We start from the raw sequence: 22536 nt of genomic DNA, 5'->3' as shown, positions 1-22536 counted from the left end.
TATCATATCATGGATTAATTTTATGTCTTCTTTAAAAAATATATATGTTAAAACCAAAAACCAGTCCCGTCATTGGGAAGGAATGGCTTGATTGAGGCTAGCTGGATTAATTAAATTCAAAAATCAGCTTTTATTACACAGCCACAGACCTGATACAAGCAAATCAAAATCGTTAATAAAATTGTCTCATCCAGCTGCTGCATTGCTGCTTAAAAACTCTGTCTTTTTGGCCTAAAATCAAGAGGCAGAGAGAGAGAGAGAGAGAGAGAGAGAGAGAGAGAGAGAGAAGGTGAGAGAGAAAGTTATTTGGTTTCTTATCCTGATGATGACATCACCTGCACTTCACTAAGTCAAGAAGCAGCTTCTTTCCAACCACTTGATCTGTGGTTGGAAATTAATATCACCAACAGTGTGTATTATGTGCAAAAGCATAACTCGGTGTTCAAAGACACAGTCCAAAGGAATAGCTCAGTTGGTAAAGATTGAGACTCTTAATTTCAGGGTTGTGGGTTTGAGTCTCACACTGGGCAAAAGATTCCTGCATCGCAAGGGTTTGACGCCTTCCTACTCTATAATTCTATGTTCAAATTCATATTTACTTTGAAAAAAGAAATCTGTGCTTTCCCCATGTTCTTCAGGACACGGTCACCAACAGAACAACTAGCAGATCCCCATGCACGCAGCCTGTTAGGGCCAAATTTATACATTTCAGCAGAATCCAGTGATAAGGTACTGTACTACACCACTTAAGCTGCAGATCTAGGAAAGCAACCCATCAGGGAGGGGCAGAAGTTTTAAGGGCTGGGGTAGATTCTGTTCGAATAGGCAAACCTATCTAATTCACATTTTCTGAAACAGTAAGGGACCCCTGACCATTAGGTCCAGTCGTGGCCGACTCTGGGGTTGTGGTGCTCACCTCGCTTTATTGGCTGAGGGAGCCGGCGTACAGCTTCCGGGTCATGTGGCCAGCATGACTAAGCCACTTCTGGAGAAACCAGAACAGCGCACGGAAACGCCCTTTACCTTCCCGCCGGAGTGGTACCTATTTATCTACTTGCACTTTGATGTGCTTTCAAACTGCTATGCAAAATGAACAACATTTGCATTTTTTCGTGTTTGGCACTGCAATCCCCCAACCAAGGAAGGTGTACACAAAGTGCACCATGGTAGGGCAAGGTGATCATCAACCGACAGGCATATATTGGTGAAAATAACATACAGAAACACATTCTATCTGGGGAAGTTGATTTGCAGAAACGTGAAAATCAGGCGAAACCTCACACATACTGTATATGTAAATTGGGAGAACTTCCCACCAAGTTTCAGAGGAAAAAAGAAAATCACAAACTGATGTGGAGAACAGAACTTAATACTGGATCAATGAAAAATGGAGAAGCTTTTTAACATGGCTTTTTTCTATTGCACAACCCTAGTGCTGAACGCTTGGAATTCACATGTCTGAAGCAAAGACAGCTTTACTTCAGAGTATTTTGGAAACTTCCCCTTCTTTATCAATGTAACCATTACAAAGGGGCAATTAGCTAGAAACATATGGCTTTACTAGGAAGTTAGAAACTTCCCCTATTGTTTGAAAAGGGGGGAGGGACACCCTCCCATAACAGGCCGCTAACCAGCTTAAAAAATATTGTCTGCAGTTGGAGATACACATCTTAGTAGCGCTCTAAATCACCCATTCAATTGTCACTCTTCCACAACTCCTGAAATCTGGTAGCTCTTTACTTGAATAAGCAGATTATACATGCACCCGGAACTAGTTCAATACAGGTTTGGTTACATTTTTGGAGTTCCTTTGTAACTGACTGCTAATTAGTGCCAGGAATACCAAAATGAACCTTTATGCAATCAGCCTTTATGCAAGTCCTCTGAGGCACAGATTCTAAACCAAAGTTGCTTGAAGATACGCATTTTGATGCTAAAGTTTCTACATGCAAAAATCAACCTTTGAATAAATAAATGTGACATTTCCCCCAAAATGTGTTCATTAGCATTTTTTGTTTTTTAGAGGTTTTATTGTAAGGCGCTTAAACTGAGATACTTTTTTAATGTGTAGATATTTGGGAACTATGCTGGTCTATGACCGTAATAAAGATTTCGATTGGATTGGATATTTGGGAAGGGGTTTAAGAGGGACGGGGAATTAGTATCCTTCTTAGAGATGAAGGACAGGATAAAAAGGTAAAGAGACCCCTGACCATTAGGTCCAGTCGTGGCAGACTCTGGGGTTGCGGCGCTCATCTCGCTTTATTGAGGGAGGGAGCCGGCGTACAGCTTCCGGGTCATGTGGCCAGCATAACTAAGCCGCTTCTGGTGAACCAGAGCAGCGCACGGAAATGCCGTTTACCTTCCCGCTGGAGCGGTACCTATTTATCTACTTGCACTATGAGGTGCTTTCGAACTGCTAGGTTGGCAGGAGCAGAGACCGAGCAACGGGAGCTCACCCCGTCGCGGGGATTCGAACTGATCGGCAAGTCCTAGGCTCTGAGGTTTAACCCACAGCGCCACCCGCATCCCGTGAAGGACAGGATAAAAATCATGTATATAAATACATCAATCTTCAAAAAATAAAAATGTCCTAAGGCATTGAATTGTACCTCCAACTGTTACTGGCTTTCCAGACCATGATGAGGAAATGGAAAAACAAGGTCAAAGCAACAGCTCAAAGTACCAAAACATCAGCAGAAACAATGAGCAGCTTCAGGCAAACAAATTTGTACGGCAAAGGCTGTAGCTCAGCGGCAGAGCTCATGTATCTGTACTCAGAAGTTCACAGGTTTGATCCCTGGCGTTTCCAGCTCAAAGGACCAGGCGCAAAGGTGATGGGAAAGGTGATGCCTGAGATCCTGGAGAGATGCTGAGTAGACAATACTGAGCTAGAAAGACAACAGTCTGACATTTAAGGCAGCCTCCCATGGCATCTAGACAACTGAACCGCTCAGTATTGTCTACACTGACTGGCAGCAGTTCTCCAGGATGTCTGATGGTGGGCTTGTCCTAGTCCTACCTGGAGATGCTGGGGATTGAACCTGAGACCTTCTGCATGCAAAGCAGATGTTCTACCACTCAGCTATGGAGCATAGCTGCCAACTTACAGATTTGAAAATAAGGGACCAGCAGCCTCGAAAATAAGCGATCAGCAGCCAAAATAAGGGATTTTCAGAGCACAGCTATGTTCAACTTCTGAGCCCCTCCGAGCCAAAGGCAGAAAGCCCAGCCAGAAGCCAAACAAAGCCTCAAGTGGGGGTTCCCACAACGCAGCAACCCGGCAAAGGGGATGCAGCAAGGAAAACCACCGTCACCTCTCTGCTGGGAAGCGCTGAGCAAAGGCGAGTCCCCAGGCAATGCGGCCGATTTGATCGGCACAAGGCATGCAAGCTCCACCCCCCCAGTCGTTCTTAGACTCCTTATTGGGTGAGCAACGCAGCCAAACAACACAGTTGGAGCCTCCCTCCTCCCTGGCCAGCAGGGAGGGAGGGAGAGGAGCTGCTTCCTTTGAAACCCGGGAAATTTAAGGGACATCATCAATAAGGGACAGCAGCGGGACACAGCGCTGGCATAAGGGACTTCCCCACCAAATAAGGGACTGTTGACAGCTATGCTATGGAGAGAGTGGTGGTGCTCAGCACAATGAAGAGATGCAGAAAGGGACAGCAGTGCCCCTGATGCAGCAATGTTTATACTTGAGTGGAGTCATTTACCATCTATCCTGTAATGCAGCAAAGGGTTTAACGGTGTGGTGGTGACAACAAAGCTTCTGGCTGTGATTGGCTAAACCAACCTTCTGTCGAAGAGGGAGAAGAGTCGGTGGAAGAAGATTGGAAGAAATTTAAAGACTATTTACAGAAGTATTGCAAAATTAATGAGGGTTAGAATGATGTTTGAATGAAGCTAAGTGGTTTCTAGCTGTAATGATATAAAAGAATATGGAAAATTGGATTTTTAAATAGGTAAAAATTTAATGTTATAATATATTAAGATCAAAGATCAGGATAATAAGGAGGGAAAGAAATTGCTGAATTAATTAACTGAATTGGAATAAAAAAAAAGGGAGGTATGAGGAGGTCAGGGAAACACGGATATGAATGTAAGATATGGAAAGGTTGATTTTTTTATTTTTTTATCTGTGTACTTATTCTGTATTTTTCTTGTATTTTTATTTTTGTCTTTTATTCTTGCATTTTTTGCTTTAATGCAATTCCTTTTTCTGAAATTTTAATAAATATTTATTAAATAAATAAATAAACAAACCAACCTTCTGTCGAGGAAGCTGGGGGCTGGACATGCTAGGCTGAAGTGATTTGGTTCTTAAGATCTAGCGCTGCTTTTTGACCTCTGTCTGCCACTGGGCTGCCTCCTGGAGTTCCTCTATTCCTAGCTAGCAGAATGGTGGAAACTGTAGTCCAAAAACAGCTGGTGACCCAGGTTTGGGAAACCCTGCTCTAGGAACTAGGTTGAACAGAGAGTGGCAGGTGTAAAACGGGGAGTGTTGCAAGCTACCCTTGCTGTCAATGCATCTCCACACTTAGGTCCTACAGAAGAGGATTGTTGGAAGGCAGTAGGCCTCTGAATACCAGCTGTGGGGAGATCAGTGTTGCACTCAGGCTTCTCGTGCATGTCTGGTTGCCTACTACAAGAACAAGGTCTTGGCCCGATCCCTTCTTACCTTCTTAAGAGGCAGGACAGGCAAGAAGGGAGAGCTTCCGAAAAGAGAAGGAAGAGGCCAATGGCCAACCCCCCTCCCCCTCAATTTTACAATATCTTATTTAATGGAGTCCCCACCCTTTTGCCTCCTAGGAAGGACATGATGGCAAAACATGATGGAGCCCAGACTGGTCCCATTTTTGGCCAGAACAGGAGCACCTGCAGGGAGCTTGATTCCCTTCCTCCCTGCCATGAACATAACGTTCCCCTTTTTCTAAGGGAAATTCCCTTATTCCGAATAGGATTCCTCGGAAGAAAGGGAAAAGTTGACAGCTATGGCCATGAAGCACCCTCTGCTCTAGCTGCTAGTTGCTCTGGAGATTGTCTGCAGAGATTATGGGAAGAATACTCTGTCCTCCGCCTCTGGCCAGGAGACCAAGGGCTGCTGAGAGGCTGCACCCTCCAGCTCCTAAGAAGACCATCAAGCCAAAGGGGAGACCAGCCTGGCAACACCTGTTGGGAAGAGATGGTGCAACTGCTCTAAGGCTGTGCTCTCCTCTCCCCATTCCTCCTTTCGTATTGCATCTGTTGGTGAGCAATATTAACAGACCCTTTTTAACCATCTCAATGTCCATGTAGGATAAAAGGTAAAGGTAAAGGTACCCCTGACCGTTAGGTCCAGTCGTGGACGACTCTGGGGTTGTGCGCTCCTCTCGCTCTATAGGCCGAGGGAGCTGGTGTTTGTCTGCAGACAGCTTCCAGGTCATGTGGCCAGCATGACTAAGCCGCTTCTGGCGAACCAGAGCAGCACAGAGAAACGGCGTTTACCTTCCCGCTGGAGCTGTAGCTATTTATCTACTTGCACTTCATGCTTTCGAATTGCTAGGTTGGCAGGAGTTGGGACTGAGCAACGGGAGCTCACCCCGTCATGGGGATTTGAACCGCCGACCTTCTGATTGGCAAGCCCTAGGCTCTGTGGTTTAGACGCGCCACCTGCGTCTCCCCATGTAGCATAGCATAGTTGAAATGTGGTTATTCTCTAGTAGTCACATCTGCTTATCAGTCCTGGAGTCTCTGGGGAAACTGTTGTACATGGGAAGCCCAGGAACTGAGTGATGATAACTAGGTTCCAAAGTACCAGGTGGAGGTGTCAAAAGAAACTCATAAGAAGCTCAGAGAGATCACTGATCCTTCTAGGCCAGTATTGTCTACACTGGCTAGCAACAGCTAGCTCTCCAGGGGTTCAGACAGGGAGTCTCTCCCAACTGGAGGCTGAGATTTTGCATTGCTGGCAGAGAAGAATAATAGACATAATTGGGGGCAAGTATTGCACATAGTAAGGGACGCGGGTGGCGCTGTGGGTTAAATCACAGAGCCTAGGACTTGCTGATCAGAAGGTCGGCAGTTCGAATCCCCGCAACGGGGTGAGCTCCCATTGCTCAGCCCCTGCTCCTGCCAAGCTAGCAGTTCGAAAGCACGTGAAAGTGCAAGTAGATAAATAGGTACCACTCTGGCGGGAAGGTAAACGGTGTTTTCATCGCTGCTCTGGTTCGCCAGAAGAAGCTTAGTCATGCTGGCCACATGACCCGGAAGCTGTATGCCGGCTCCCTTGGCCAATAAAGTGAGATGAGTGCTGCAACCCCAGAGTCGGTCACGACTGGACCTAATGGTCAGGGGTCCCCTTTACCCTTTACCTATTGCACATAGTCATAGTCAAAGGGACCCAAGTTCCTCAATAAATCAGTATGACAGAATATATATATATGGTGGCGTTTAGCACAGGCACCCTAGCAAAACATCATCAACCACAAATCTGAACAGAAGTACCTTGAAAGCAATAGTCCTCTATTGTACATTTCAACCACTCCCATATATAAATGGTACTTGGTAGCAGCCAGCAACCTGAACTGCAAGTCTAGTGTTACCGTGTGAAATTTCTAAATGGAGCAGTGAAGAAAATAACAGTGGAATGAGGATTCCTTCCCGCCCCCAAAACGTGTGCAGGATGTGACATTCATTTGCATGTGGTATATCTGATGTGCAAAGAACTTTGCATGTTTACAACAACTCTTACAAGATATGAGGCAACGTGTCTCTCTGAGCAATTCCACACCTCCTACCCAGAGGTTAGGGCGATTTAAAAGTACTCCCACCACAACTAACAACCTGGCCCTGTCATAATTCGAGGCGTTTTGCTCGTCGGAGTGATGGCGGTGATGCGCAGCAGGCTTGTGTTCTAACCCCCACCCACAACATGTGAGGAAGTTAGCATTGTAGTTTGTGACAAGGGTTAGGCTGAAAGGCTAGATATTTTTTAATGCCAAGGGGTAAAAGCAGTGCATCTCTGTTTCAGAAAACTACCCTTGTTTTTCCTAGCGAACTTTAGAAAGAGGGGTGGATACAATCCTGGTGAATATGGAGTGTCGTTTTCCCCCCAGAAGCTGGGGACAACCCTTTAGAAACAGAACAAAACACAGCTACGAAGTGCAGTAACCTTATTCCTGTCTGAAAGAAGGAAGCAGTGTTATTAATACACTCATTCAAGCACTACAGTGGTACCTCAGGTTAAGTACTTAATTCTTTCTGGAGGTCTGTACTTAACCTGAAACTGTTCTTAACCTGAAGCACGACTTTAGCTAATGGGGCCTCCTGCTGCCGCTGCACCGTTGGAGCCCGATTTCTGTTCTTATCCTGAAGCAAAGTTCTTAACCTGAAGCACAATTTCTGGGTTAGCAGAGTCTGTAACCTGAAGCGTATGTAACCCGAGGTACCACTGTAATTCTCGGGGCAAACAGCTGACATGCTGCTAACGAAGGCTGTGGATATAAGAGTGCATGGCCCTTTGGTGTTGCAATTTGCACGATGCATTTAATGCGCTTTGCTCGTTGTGAGCCTGTGTGTGACAACCTGCTGCATCTTGTGGACAGAAGAGGCAAGACAAAAGCACTTTTAAATCGTTTTCATCATTGAAAAATGAGAGGCGCCGTGGCTCAGGAAGGGAGTCCAGGTCTCAGGGGTTAGACCATATGTTAGCCTTGCAGGCTGCTTTTAAGGATGGAGCAAAATCTCAGGATGAGGGGCTAAGACTGAGTAATAATAATAATAATAATAATAATAATAATAATAATAATAATTTATTATTTGTACCCCGCCCATCTGGCTGGGTTTCCCCAGCCACTCTGGGCGGCTTCCACAGAAACCAAAAAACACTAAAATATCATACATTAAAAGCTTCCCTGAATAGGGCCGCCTTAAGATGTTTTCTGAATGTCAGGTAGTTGTCCATCACCTTGACATCCGATGGGAGGGCATTCCACACGGTGGGCGCCACCACCGAAAAGGCCCTCTGCCTGGTTCCCTGTAGCTTCGCTTCTCGCAATGAGGGAACCGCCAGAAGGCCCTCGGCGCTGGACCTCAGTGTCCGGGCAGAACGATGGGGGTGGAGACGCTCCTTCAGGTATACTGGGCCTAGGATTAGCTTAAAAGCATAAGAGCATAAGAAGCACCCTGCTGGATTGAACCAAAGGCCCACCTAGTCCAACACAGCTCAGTTGGTCACAGAGCTGTTAGCGCCAAGGTTGCAGGTTCGGTCCCAGTATGAGACAGCCACAAATTCCTTCATTGTGGGGGTTGGACTAGATGATCCTCAGGGTCCCTTCCAACTCTATACTTCTATTATTTTCTTCCCCAACCAGATGGCAACGCCCACAAACAGGACATAAAGCACAACACCACCCTTCTGTTTATCGTCCCCAGGAACTGGAATTCGTAGGCATATTGATCCTAATACTGTGGGTAAGATATTGGCTTCATAAGATTGCCTTATGCTAAACTCCCTGGCCCACCAGTTGCCATCCTAATGCCTCCACAACTAGGTTTCATCCTTATGAATATACCACATTTTTCGCCCTATAGGACGCACCGCCCCATAGGACGCACCTAATTTTTTTTGGGGGGGGGAATAAAGAAAAAAAAAATTCCTTCCCCAGGCACGGGGCAGGCGCGGGGGAAGCCCGAGCTTCCCCAGCCCCCAGAACAGCCTGCTATCTGCAAGCCTAGGGAGCCGCGCCGGTCTCCCCAGGCTTGCGGAGAGGTGCGCGAAGCCCGGGGGCGCTCTTCAGCGCGCACCAGGCTTTGGAGTGCAGGCATCTCTGCGCTACCCTCCGGAGCCCCGCACGGCTTTGCGCCGGGATCCAGAGGGTGGCGCAGAGCTGCAGGAAGCCCGTGAAAGCCTGCATTCGCCCCATAGGACGCACACACATTTCCCCTTCATTTTTGGAGGGGAAAAAGTGCGTCCTATAGGGCGAAAAATACGGTAGCTAAATATATTTCTGGAACGTATGTTTTTACCTGTGTGGTGTTGTTGGGTTTTTTTGCTTGTTTTAAACACCGTATCATTTGACTGATAAATTGTTTCGTTGATTGTTTTGTAAACTGCTTAGTGACTGTCTGTGGTGAAAATGGTCTATAAATACTGGAAATAAATAACAGATAATAATAATAATAATATATTTTTTAAAAAACACCCTTCACTAAGCTCCTCTCCTAATTTGCTAGGCATCACCCGTCATCTCTCAAAATTCTTCCCCTTAGATTCTCAAGGTCTGAAACTCCAGGAAACCTGGACAGGGCTTAAAACTACTTGGAAGTAATCAACTCTGACGCCTAAACGCTAAACCTTTCTTATATTCCCAGAAGTGGAAGAGGCGGCTGGGATTGCTCAACGGCGGGGGCCAGGCCCTCTGCTCACATCTACCAAGAGTCTCCAATTTTTTGGGGGGTGGGGGGGAACGGGACCCAAAAAACAAAAGCCTTGCTTCAAACTAAATCCTGAACTCACTTTTTACCTCAGTCATTCCGCAGGGCTTGACAGCAGAGCCACACCCTTCCTGTAAGGCGGGGGGAATAATACAATGATGCATAACCAAAACAAAACCATAAAGTTAAAGCAGCCGTCTTCCGCCGCTCTGAGAGTCAGCTACTTCCTTCATGAGGCTCAGTTACTTCCTCCAAGGTGTTTCGCCTCTTCCTCTGTGACACTGGTTCCCTCACCTTTTTTTGTTCAGAGCTGTTGCATCAAGTGGCAGGCAGGGTGAGGCTGGCGGGGACGACACCCTCTCCAAATCCTCTCCTACTGCATTAAACCACTGCCTTCCTTATTTCTCTCACAGCAGGCAAGTGGACTGGCAGGAGGCAAATCTCCCACACAAGGCAACTGGACTGGACAGCGTTAGCAGAGAAAGGACACTCTGTTATGTTCTGACTTGGTTTTCATGAATTGGTGGCAGTCATCAAGTTGTTTTGTTTCTATCCAAGCTGGAAGCCATCCACGGGGTTTATTTATTTACTAAATTTGTATACCGCTCTGCAGTTCACAACACAAAACTACCCTTAAAAAAATTAAATACATAATAAAAACAAAAAACATGGGGGAAAAGGCCAAGGATAAAACATAAAATACTTACAGATGTAAAAGATAGAGGCGGGTTTGCCCTCCCAGACCTTAAATTGTATTATGAATCTGCTTGTTTGGTATGGATCAGGGACTGGATGAGATTGGATAAGCAAGAGGCATTAGAACTAGAAGGACATGATAACAGATTTCGGGGTCACGCATACTTATGGTACGGGAAAGGAAAGGTTCATAGAAGTTTTTACAACCATATAATCAGGAAATCACTAATGAGAGTATGGGAGAGATACGAAAACAAGGAAAACCCAATAATCTCCTGTCCCCAACACATTTAAAATGGCATCAGATGCCAATCAGCCAATGAGGGACGTTGTCGCTTGATGCCTAAAGGTATATAATAAAGATGTATAATTTAAAAACCGGAGGGAGAGACAGCGTTTATCTCCTGCACACATTGTAGAACATCAGATGTGCACAAATTTCTTGCGAATTTAAATTAAAAATTATGGTTTTTTTCCCCCTCTTGATCGTTATCATATAGCATTTGCCACAAGACATCTGGTCTGTGTGACGAATACCAAGTCAAATGAGTGAATCCTACCCAGACAGAGTCTGGTGACGTGAACTGTGATGCCTCATAACTTCATGAGTTTCTCTAAAAGTCAGAAAGCATATTTTCCCAAAGCTTCATAAGCAGGCTGTTTGTATCCTCATTCCCAAAGACTTGAGATGAGTTGTTGTTGTTGTTATTGTGCCAGTGACAGAGAAGGGAAGCCCTCCCAGCTCATCAATTGTTGGCTTATCAATACTTTTCATGTGGTGTCCTTACTATGTATGGTAGTATAAGACATTTAAAGTCCACAACTTTCCCAAATGGCTCCGGGGAAACCGCAGCTTTGTTTCTAGGAAATGTATGTCCTCAATCTTAGGAATGGTATTTAGGCAGAAGGTCAAGAGGAGAGCTTTACTTGGAATGCAGTTGAGGAAGTATTAAGGTTTCACTGCTGATTAATCTGTTGTTGGCTTGACAATTACTGACTTATCCTGCTATGAACCTGAGCCTGCATAGACAATTATGGCTTTATATTTTCTAACCTCACTCTCTTCATATTTTCTCTTTTGCATTCAAAATAATAAAAATTAGGAATGAAAACATTACACGGGCAAAGTTGTGGCTTGGACTGAATTATTTCAAACTGTGTTGTTGTTGTTGTTTAAATCAACCACACGGACACGTAAAGGCTGCCTTTCCAAGTATGTATATACGGAAGTAAATTCCCTTGAAGTTAGTGGCAATTGAATGTGCCTCTCCACACACCACAGTGAGGGGAAATCCTAGTTGATCCCTTTTCTCCCTGTGGTGTGTAAATACATGTCATTAAGTAAAAGCCAAGTGATGGGAAGAAGAGATTTAGCACAGCAATAGCTGAAGTCAGACAGTAACCACAGAATGCCAGCACTGCCTGAGGAGACTGTCTCAACATAGGAGGGAGAAAATATATTTTAAAGTGGGTAGAATACAACATGCTCCGAAGGCTTGCTCTTGCACACGGACCAAGGTTCTAAAGAACATTTGTTGTACGAATTGACAAGCAGCAAAAACTACAGCAACAAAACTACCAGCAAAGCATCTCTCATGGGGTTATCAGCGTCCATCCCTTTTAAAATAATGTATGCCCCATTAATTCATTGTTAGGGATGCAGGTGGTGCTGTAGGTTAAACCACAGAGCCTAGGACTTGTCGATCAGAAGGTCGGCGGTTCGAATCCCCACAATGGGGTGAGCTCCTGTTGCTCAGTCCCTGCTCCTGCCAACCTAGCAGTTCAAAAGGACGTCAAAGTGCAAGTAGATAAATAGGTACCACTCCGTCGGGAAGGTAAAAGGCGTTTCCGTGCGCTGCTCTGGTTCGTCAGAAGCGGCTTAGTCATGTTGGTCATATGACCTGGAAGCTGTACGCCGGCTCCCTCGGCCAATAAAGCGAGATGAGCACCGCAACCCCAGAGTCGGTCACGACTGGACCTAAGGGTCAGGGGTCCCTTTACCTTTTCATTGTTATAGTTATAGTTGTCATTCAGTGGGGGTTGGACTTGAGGGAGCTGGTGGCCACACGTCTCAGAGCTGGCTGTTACAGCACAGCGGCAAAAAGAGCTTATTCTACACTTAAAATCCCTGCTTCAGTTCAGGAGGTGGCCTGTCCGCACAAACCCCTTACCTGCAATGAGGCTGTGATGTGCTGAGTCTGACCCGCCTTACAGGTAAGGATTACGAAGATAAGGCTTGCAAAGCACTTCCAGGTATCTAAAGCGTTGCCTAAATGCTGCAACAGCAAGGAGCCTGGAGGGCTGGAGTTGACACATCCCTGCCTTAAGGAAAACCTTCACAACACCCTCCTGGATCAGGCCACTGGTTCATTCAGCCTCCTCTTCTTCTCACAGTAGCCAGACAGATTCCTGTGGGAAGCCTGAAAGAATACTCTAGGGCCCAACAGCACTTGCAGTTCTCAGCTACTGGTATTCAGAGAAATACTGCCTCGACTTTTGAGGTAGAGCCCAGCCGCCACGGCAAACAGCCACAAGAGATGGTGGCACCATTTTTAAGGCTCTGAGAAGATGCCACGAGCCAAATTTCATCTCCAACCACTTCATCTCCAGATCAAGAGAAGCTACAGGTGCTTAATGCTGTGAACCACCCTGAAATCTACAGATGAATAATAATAATAATAATAATAATAATAATAATAATAATAATAATTATTATTATTATTATTATTATTAGAGCTTTGCCTCTGGCTCTTGTGTTCTTCCACAGAGCAAGCCAAACATCTCAGTCAACAGAGCAGGAGACTCCTAACCTCACGGTCGTGGGTTCGAGTCCCACCACCAGGCCAAAGATTCCTGCAGGGCAGAAGCTTGCAGAAGGTGAGCCTTGTGGTCCCTTCCAGCTGTGCAGTTCTGTGATGTGGCAACATGAACCGCTGCATCTCACAGACTGGATTATCGCCCTCCAAAGAGCTGTGCTTCTTTCTTCCTTTCCTTTCTTTCTTTCTTCTCTCTCTCTCTCTCTCTCTCTCTCTCTCTCTCTCTCTCTCTGACTGAGATGGGGAAAGTGTGTTTGCGCGTGTGTCTGCTAACATGCAAAAAAAAAAAAAATGTTCTGAGTCATACCACCTTCTTAGAATTCATTTTCATTATTACTCCTGCTCAGGTCTCTGGCAGAGAGAGAGAGCGAGAAAGAAAGAAAGAGAGAGAGAGAGAGAGAGAGAGAGAGAGAGGTCTTTCCCAGCCGGGACATTCTGCGCGCAAAATTTGGGCTCCTGCCCCGCGGAGATGCGCCAAAAAGATCACTTCCAGGGCTGATTTCCTTCAGATCACTTACCAGCCATGGCGCTGCTTCCTCCCGCTGGCGCTGTCTGCCCGACCGGGGATTGCTTTTTGCAAAGCTGTCCGTCTCGCAGGCTGCAGCTTGTGCCTTCCGATCTTTCTGTTTCTGGTCTGGGCTGCTCTCGCCGGACTCCAGCTGCTACTACTATCCCTCCACCCCCCTACCCCGCGCAGGGCTGGGAATTTCCCCCGAGTGATGACGAGCATTTGGGGAGGCTGGCCCCGAGGTGACGTACTTGCCCGCCTCCTTCTCCAAAAGCGCTTTAGACAGCCCAGAAACCTCAACACCTCCTTGCTGCCTTCTCACTTGGCGTGCCGGTGAGCTCAGAGCCCCACCGCCCAGCCCATAACCTTTCTTTTCTGAATGTCAAGTTAGGGGAGCCCCCCCCCTTTGTGATCCTCTCCCCCCCAAAAAAAATCAGCTTTTAAGCAAATATGCTAAAACTCTGGTGTCATAATGAATGCTTAATATGAGAGCAACCCTTCCCACCCTTTTTAAAAAAATAATTTTTATTAAATTTTCCATTTTAACAATCCAATCAAATCACATTAAGTATTCCAAATTATACAAATACATATCATATAGTCCAAATATTCTGACAAAAGCAACCCTTTTTTTCCCACCCAGTGGGGACAGAAATCCATTTCTGCTTATTTGGGGGGGGGGGCAGTTGAGCCAGGAAAAAGACAGGGGTGGCTATTTTATTTAATTGTGGTTTTATTCATTTATTATTCACCAACTGTAAAGGAGATGAATTTATTTGACCCTATCTACATCAAGCTATATACTTATCACCAAACTCCAAATATAATTGTACATTGTATTAATTAACATTATTTTTTTAATATATTAGTGGCCATGTGATAATTTTAGCTTGTAAATTTTATTGTTTAATGTCTTAACTTGTATATTAAGGTACTTTTGTAGCTTTTATAAATGTTTTAAGTTTTTTGTATCAATCCTGTATATTTTCTTTTAATTGTTGAATGATTCTGTATACATTGCGGCAGCCTTTGGCTATGTGAAATAAAACTGGCTGAGAATTTATATTCATTTATCCCACCCTCCAGAATTTCTCCTCCCAGGGCAGCTCGCATATTGCATTTGACCACATTCAAATGATTAAAAAATACCAGTTAAAATAGTAGCACCAATAAATCGCAACAGCAGCAGAAAGAGCACATTTTGCAGCTTGCATTGCATCCTTCAGTAGCTGGACGGCAGAGTTATTTTGGATGGCCGGGAGGTTACTGATTCCCAGAGGGAGACATTTTGGAGAGATCTTGCCTCTACACTTGTTGCAGCTCCAGTTGGAGCCAACCTAGTGCAGTTACCAAGGTGGTTTGTGGGATCATTTTCACCTTATGCAATCAGAGGACAAGCCCGGCCCTCCCGGCTTATCAAATCTTGCAGACAGGGAGCCAACTGCTTGATTCTGGACCCTTTAGAATACAACAGCCAGTTGTCAATACCCCCATTTAGTGGGACGCAAGTGGTGCTGTTGTCTAAACCACTCAGCCTCTTGGGCTTGCCGATCAGAAGGTTGGCGGTTCGAATCCCCGTGACGGGGTGAGCTCCCGTTGCTCGGTCCCAGCTGCTGCCAACCTAGCAGTTCAAAAGCATGCCAGCTCAAGTAGATAAATAGGTACCACTGCGGCGGGAAGGTAAACAGCGTTTCCATGCACTCTGGTTTCTGTTGCGCCAGAAGCGGTTTAGTCATGCTGGCCACATGAGCCAGAAAGCTCTCTGTGGACAAACGCCAGCTCCCTTGGCCTGAAAGCAAGATGAGTACCACAACCCCATAGTCGCCTTTGAGTGGACTTAACCGTCCAGGGGTCCTTTACTTTTATCTTACCTTACCTCCATTTTAAAGGAAGGTGGTGGAAAAGACCATGGTGGGGCAGCTGTAGGCATTCTAGGAAGACACAGATTATTTACATTCATTCTGTTACAAGAATTTTAAGGTCATATATTTAAAAAAAAAAATTCATAACTGTATATATAAACCACATGTCTGAAACCCCACAGAACAAATGGACCTCCAATATTTCTCTGCAAGGTCAAAGTGGGAAATCTCCCCATTGTCTCTTTCCTCACAAATCCTGTCCTCACAAACCCTGTCTTAAGGGCACATTCAAGATATGAACAGGGTGTGAGCCTGTGACCTGTGACCTAGATTCCGGAATTAAGTAGTTATAATAACAAAAGAGTGGCCAAACAACCCAGATAATGCAATCGGGTAACTTGCCAGACAGGAGATAAACAACGCACTCAGATTTCTGTTGTAGACCGCCTTTTCTGTGACGTAGATATGATGTATCGGGGGGGTCTTGGGCTACACCCCTTCTGTGATGTATGTATGATGTTTCTGGGGGTGGTCTTGTACTCCAGGATGGGCAATTTAAAATGTCTATATAAGGGCATGCGCGCATGACTTTGGGTCCACCTCGTCTCTCCTGCGTGTGGGGGAACACCCTGTTGCAACAGTTAATAAAGATCAGGCTTACTAGCTGCTTTGCTTCTCAATATTCTCTGGTTGGTCTCTGTTATTTTCTCCTACCGACAGAGAACCTACAAAAGGACTCTATATGGGCTCTTGAGTACCCCATAAGGGAAAAGGAGCAGTTTTCTTCTTATAACAATTCCAATCTGGGTCCAAGCCTGGCCATGGAACTGAGTCGCCCCTGGTTGCCCTGGTGGATGACCTCTGTAGACATTGGGGGGAGTGGAACCTTGCTCCTGGTTAATCCATGACTGAATTGTTATTATCTTGAGACAGCTAGCAACTGAGGGGTGGGGGTGGGGGAACTGATCCTGGCAAGAAACTAATCCTGGCGTTGTGCTTATATGCCTTTGAGAATTGCAGCTTGATCTGCAGAAATCTGGAGGTGATGCAACATCTCCTGCTATTGTCTGAGGATCAAGATGCTGTTAAAAGGCCCAGGAGCAGGGAGCCAATGAAAGAGCTAGCAGCCTCTAGCTCTCACTTTGCCTCAAAACCCTCAGTTCTTTGAAGTGTGACAGTGACCTTTTTTAAAAGAAGAAGAAGAAGCTGTCAAAGGTGACTCAGTGAGATAATAGTTAGAAGATGGGCATGCAAGTCCATTCTTGGGTTGACATTATCACACACACACATACACACACCCTTTTTTCTTTTTTTCTTTTGCTTGTTTTAATCCAGCAAGTAACAAGAAACCACAGCCTGTGGCTTTGCTCTTTAGAGATGTGCAGCTGAAAGGCAAGAGCAAGAAAAGATTTGGCATTGCCCAAGATGCAGTGCCAAAGAAGCCCATGTCACAGTGGTCCTCTTGGCTTCCATCATGGGATTGAGTAGCTGGACCATAAAGAAGGCTGATCACCGGAGAATTGATGCTTTTGAATTATTGTGCTGGAGGAGACTCTTGAAAGTCCCATGGACTGCAAGAAGATCAAACCTATCCATTCTGAAGGAAATCAGCCCTGAGTGCTCACTGGAAGGACAGATCCTAAAGCTGAGGCTCCAATACTTTGGCCACCTCATGAGAAGAGAAGACTCCCTGGAAAAGACCCTGATGTTGGGAAAGATGGAGGGCACAAGGAGAAGGGGACGACAGAGGATGAGATGGTTGGACAGTATTTTCGAAGCTACCAGCATGAGCCTGACCAAACTGCAGGAGGCAGTGGAAGACAGAAGTGCCTGGCGTGCTCTGGTCCATGGGGTCACGAAGAGTCAGACACGACTAAACGACTAAACAACATAACATAACATAACATAACATAACATAACATAACATAACATAACATAACATAACATAACATAACAACATAACATAACATAACATAACTTACTGGGACTTTTGATGACTGATTTTCAAATATGCTTTGTAAACTTTATAAATAATGAGGATGAAGATTTTAGAGATTTCAGAGCCTTGTCTTCATTTAATCCTTATAACAACCTTTCAAGTCAGATCAGTTTCATTGTCCTCATACTGTAAATCGAGAGCTGAAGCGAAGAGATAATTGTTTTCCAGAAACCACCTACAAAGGCCATATTCAGTCCGGGAATTCCACATTTATAGCTCTGCCTCTTATCAGCTACCATCACTTAGTGTTCCCAGTTTACAGATGAGGAACTGAAAAGGTAGAGGCTTGCCAAAATATACACAAGGCCAATTTAACTGCCGTAGCTTCTCTCCAAGGCTGTGCCCACAAGATGTTTACTGTGTATCTAGATCACTATTTCTGTGTGCTTGTTTGTGTTTCTCCGCCCACACATAAGCACTTAAAAATTTGTACCTCCCAAATCTGTCTTGATGTTTCCTATCCACATTCGTGGGGAGATGGGATGCGGTGATTTTATGTGTTGTTGCTCCCTCCGCTCAGTTTAGTACAGGCACCCCCAAACTCAGCCCTCCAGCTGTTTTGGAACTACAATTCCCATCATCCCTGACCACTGGTCCTGTTAGCTATGAATGATGGGAGTTGTAGTCCCAAAACAGTTGGAGGGTCGAGTTTGGGGATGCCTGGTTTAGTACTTCTGGAAACTTGAGGTCTGTTGTGAACATGCAAGCAGGTATTTGTTTTTATGCATTGCATGGAGAAAGTGGATGGAGAGAAGTTTTTTTCCTCTCTCTCTCATAACACCAGAAGCAGAATGCTGCAAAATTCAGAACATAATATAATGGTGAGAATAGCATACAAAAACGCATTACATGGAGCGCTTCACAATAATCCAAACGGGATGAAACCAAGGAGGCGTGTGGCACTGTGGCCAAATCAGACATTGTAAGAAACAGGCACAGCTGGTGTTAGGAGGCAAATGATCCCTCTTCCAATTACTAACCATCAATTCACTAGCACTACTCTTAGCATATTCTTAATATTCCTCAGTACTGCTGTTTGGCAGTACTGGGTGTATTGGCAGTAAGGAGGAGTTGCTTGATGAGGGGAGATAAGGCTGAGAGCATCCCATGTGCCTTATCCTCTCTGAGGTGATCTGAGGTGAAAATGTAGTCCGAAGCAAACACACTGTTGCTGGTAATAATCCTGAGGTAAAAGAAGAAGGAAGGAAGGAAAAATGGGTCTGATAGCTCCCAGTGATGTGCAGCTTCAGGAAATCAATATACAAGGTTTGGAATAGATATAAAACATTGCTAGAACGCAAAACCCCGTGGTGGCTTTCACTATTGGAGGCCTTTGCAGTGAAAAAGAAAAACATGGGAAGTGATTGGGCGACATATAAATACTTGTTGATGGAAGTGGACGATAAATTAAAGTTAAAGTCATTTGAAGAGTTGAGAGGAAAGTTAACTGATTGGTTGCAATATCACCAACTGCAAGATGTGTTTAGAGAAGACAATAAAAGAAATGGGTTTGGAAGCATAAAATCAAAAATAGAGATAGAATTGCTGAGCAGTAAAAGGAATACACTGTCGAAAATGTGTAAGGCACACAAAGGATGAAGAGGTAAAGAGTGTTATGGGCCCAGGATTTGGGACATAATATTGATTTTGAAAGGTGGGGGAAATTGTGGACAAAAAAAAATTTTAAATTTAAAAATTTACTGCAACTTCCAGTCTGGCTGCTGTTACCAATAGCACCATCCAATCTTTGTACAAAGTGTTTTGCGTATTTTCCAAAAAGGATGAAAGCAAGGCTGAACCTGGGTCAGGAGGGATAATTTGCTGGTCAATAGATGAAATTTCTTTGGGAATCTTGACCCAGAAGTCATGCAGGGCCACCACAAGTGATAGATAGTATCTATCTTCCCATTCCTTGCAACCTTGGCACCAAGTGGCCAGTAGTTCACTGTTATACCGATGCCGTTTGGCAGGGGTATAAAACTGCCTGTATATTAACTTCAAAGCTATTCCTCTGTTCCTAGAGGAAGCGCTCCGGAGGGGAGACTTGGACCATATCAAATTCCACCCATCTTCTGCAATCACGTGACCAATAGCTTTCCCTCAGACTTGACTGATGGTGCACTCCAAGATTCTGAGGCAAGTAACTTATATAAAATCAGTATTATTGAAAAACAATGAAATCACTCAATTGTGTGTGTGTGTGTCTGTGTGTGTCTGTGTCTGTGTGTTTGGTTTTAAGTCCTGGGAACAGTGTACCCAATTATTTTTCCTAAACACGTGCAGACGGGCCTTGAACAGAAGCTTGGCATGTCAATACATGTCCATGTCATATATGATACGATCTCTCATAAGGACACCCGACAGAAAGGATGGGGAAACAACCCGTTATTAATGCACACGAAGCACAGGAAGTGATGAGCAGAGGGATATTTATAACAGCAAACACGTTTGAGAAAATGGGAGAGTCCCAATCAGGTTCCTTGTTCCTCATAGCCCAAAAGCAGCAGAGCCTTAAACGAGATCAACCCGTGAGTTTATAGCTCAAAACACAGCTAAGTGTTACCTAGAAACAGAGAAAGCAGGCTTATAGCAGGCTATTTCGTTATCTGCCCTCTACTGCATGGCAGTGACTCTCCAATGTCTAATGTACAGAGATCTTTCCCAGGCCAGCTTTGCTGCCTAAGAGCCTTTTAACTGGATAGGATAGGATGGATGGCGGCTAACAGATTGAGGTTGAATCCTGACAAGACAGAAGTATTGATTTTGGGGGACAGGAGGCGGGCTGGTTTGGAGGACTCCCTGGTCCTCAATGGGGTAACTGTGCCCCTGAAGGACCAGGTGTGCAGCCTGGGAGTCATTTTGGACTCACAGCTGTCCATGGAGGCACAGGTCAATTCTGTGTCCAGGGCAGCTGTTTACCAGCTCCATCTGGTACGCAGGCGGAGACCCAATCTGCCTGCGGACTGTCTCGCCAGAGTGGTGCATGCTCTGGTTATCTCCCGCTTGGACTACTGCAATGCGCTCTACGTGGGGCTACCTTTGAAGGTGACCCGGAAGCTACAACTAACCCAGAATGCGGCAGCTAGACTGGTGACTGGGAGCGGCCACCAAGACCACATAACACCGGTCTTGAAAGACCTACATTGGCTCCCAGTATGTTCCCGAGCACAATTCAGAGTGTTGGTGCTGACCTTTAAAGCCCTAAACGGCCTCGGTCCTGTATACCTGAAGGAGCGTCTCCACCCCCATTGTTCTACCAGGACACTTAGGTCCAGTGCCGAGGGACTTCTGGCAGTTCCCTCACTGTGAGAAGCCAAGTTACAGGGAACCGGGCAGAGGGCCTTCTCGGTAGTGGCGCCATCCCTGTAGAACGCCCTCTTACCAGATGTCAAAGAGAACAACAACTACCAGACTTTTAGAAGACATCTGAAGGCAGCCCTGTTTAGAGAACAGGTGCTACTGGAAGGAATTTTTTTATTCTGTTTAGAGAAGTTTTTAATGTTTGATGTATTACGGTATTTTAATATTTTGTTGGAAGCCACCCAGAGTGGCTGGGGAAGCCCAGCCAGATGGGCGGGGTATAAATAATATATTATTATTATTATTATTATTATTATTATTATTATTATTATTCTATGAAACATGTCCCCTTCATGGATCACTGCCTTGCCGTGGCAAAGGGGCTTGAATAACTCAGAGAAGCTATGAGCTATGCCGTGCAGGGCCACCCAAGACGGACAGGTCATAGTGGATAGTTTTGACCAAACGTGATCCACCTGGAGCAGGAACTGGCAAGCCACTTCAGTATCCCTGCCAAGAAAATCCCATGGACAAAGACAACAGGCATATAAAAGTTATGACGCTGGAAGATGAGCCCTTCAGGTCGGAAGGCGAACATGCGTTCTCCCAGTAAGCTATGGGTTACCCCATTATAAGGGAAACCTTTTTGCGAATTCCCGGCTGCGCTTTAGCAGAAATGCTCAGAGTTCCAGGTTCTTCAGTGCAGTGCAGTATATTTATTGTGAGTTACATATATATACAAATATATACAATAATCTCCAGGCTATAATACACGAGCAGTTCATACAGAGTACCTTGCTGCACCTTAAGGCAAATAGGAAGACCTTTCTCTCTCTCTCTCTCTCTCTCTCTCTCTCTCTCTCTCTCTCTGACCACACTCTTCTACACCACCCAATTACTGCTGGACAGGCTTCCCTTTTAAACCGATGACAGCCAATCAACTGACAGCACATTGCTGCTGAGTCTTCCTGACCCAGCACTTCCATAGAAAGTGGGTCAGCCAGTTGCATCCGCTAGCAACCTCAAGCCTGCACACTTACTATCTCACACAACATTCTGCAAATCCCGACAAACTTCTGGGCAAATCCACAGCAAGCATTTAAAGCACATTCAATGCATATTTAAAGCACATGACTTTATTATTATTATTAAATATATATATACACCGCCCATCTGGCTGGGTTTTCCCAGCCACTCTGGGCGGCTCCCAACAGAATTAAAAGCACAATAACACATCAAACATTAAAAACTTCCCAAACAAGGCTGCCTTCAGATGTCTTCTAAAAGTCAGATAGTTGTTTATTTCCTTGACATCTGATGGGAGGGCGTTCCACAGGGCGGGCGCCACTACCGAGAAGGCCCTCTGCCTGGTTCCCTGTAAGCTCACTTCTCACAGGGAGGGAACCGCCAGAAGGCCCTTGGAGCTGGACCTCAGTGTCTGGGCTGGACGATGGGGATGGAGTCGCTCCTTCAAGTCCTTTACCCAGAAAAACCCCAGGAGCCATCATTTACACCTCACAGAGCTACCATTCCCAGCAAGCTATGCCGTACAACATTATTAACAAGCTTGCCTTCTCAGGATTCTTTGGGGGGGGGGGATAACTCATGAGATTGGAAAGTATGTTACATGTGCTTTATAGTGAGGGTCTGCCCACTGTTTCCAACCCCGGACAAACAGCAGGGTGGAGACCTTGCAGGGGCCTTTCAGATAAGAATCACTGTGTGTGCGACCCTGTTTATGTATATACAGTGTTTTTTTCTTTAAAAAATATGTTAAGGCGTACTCTCATTTTCCTACTCATATTGAAATACTGTCCTTCAATGAGGCCAAAATTAGATTCACAAAATGTTTAGGGTACCCCTGCATCCCCCCAGAGGAAAAAAACCACTGTGTAATATATTTTATTTAATGGAATTTGTAACTTAATCATCAGAACC

General features: G+C 45.2%; 1 protein-coding gene across 2 annotated transcripts in view; it reads right to left on the bottom strand.

Annotated features, from left to right (window-relative positions):
• Positions 1-13654, bottom strand: part of REL (REL proto-oncogene, NF-kB subunit) — a 63087-nt gene extending 49433 nt beyond the window's left edge. Inside the window, exon 1 of one of the 2 annotated variants that reach the window (XM_083494453.1) lies at positions 13448-13654. In XM_083494453.1, coding sequence (XP_083350579.1) covers positions 13448-13454 — 7 coding nt within the window. In that variant the 5' untranslated portion in view covers positions 13455-13654. The remainder of the gene's footprint in view (positions 1-13447) is intronic. The other variant, XM_083494452.1, reaches the window with a different exon arrangement.
• Between the last annotated feature and the right edge of the window lie 8882 nt (positions 13655-22536).

The sequence above is a fragment of the Podarcis liolepis genome (assembly GCF_965112155.1).
Source record: "Podarcis liolepis genome assembly, chromosome: 3".
NCBI lineage: Eukaryota > Metazoa > Chordata > Lepidosauria > Squamata > Lacertidae > Podarcis > Podarcis liolepis.
This window is presented reverse-complemented; position numbering and strand designations above follow the sequence as displayed.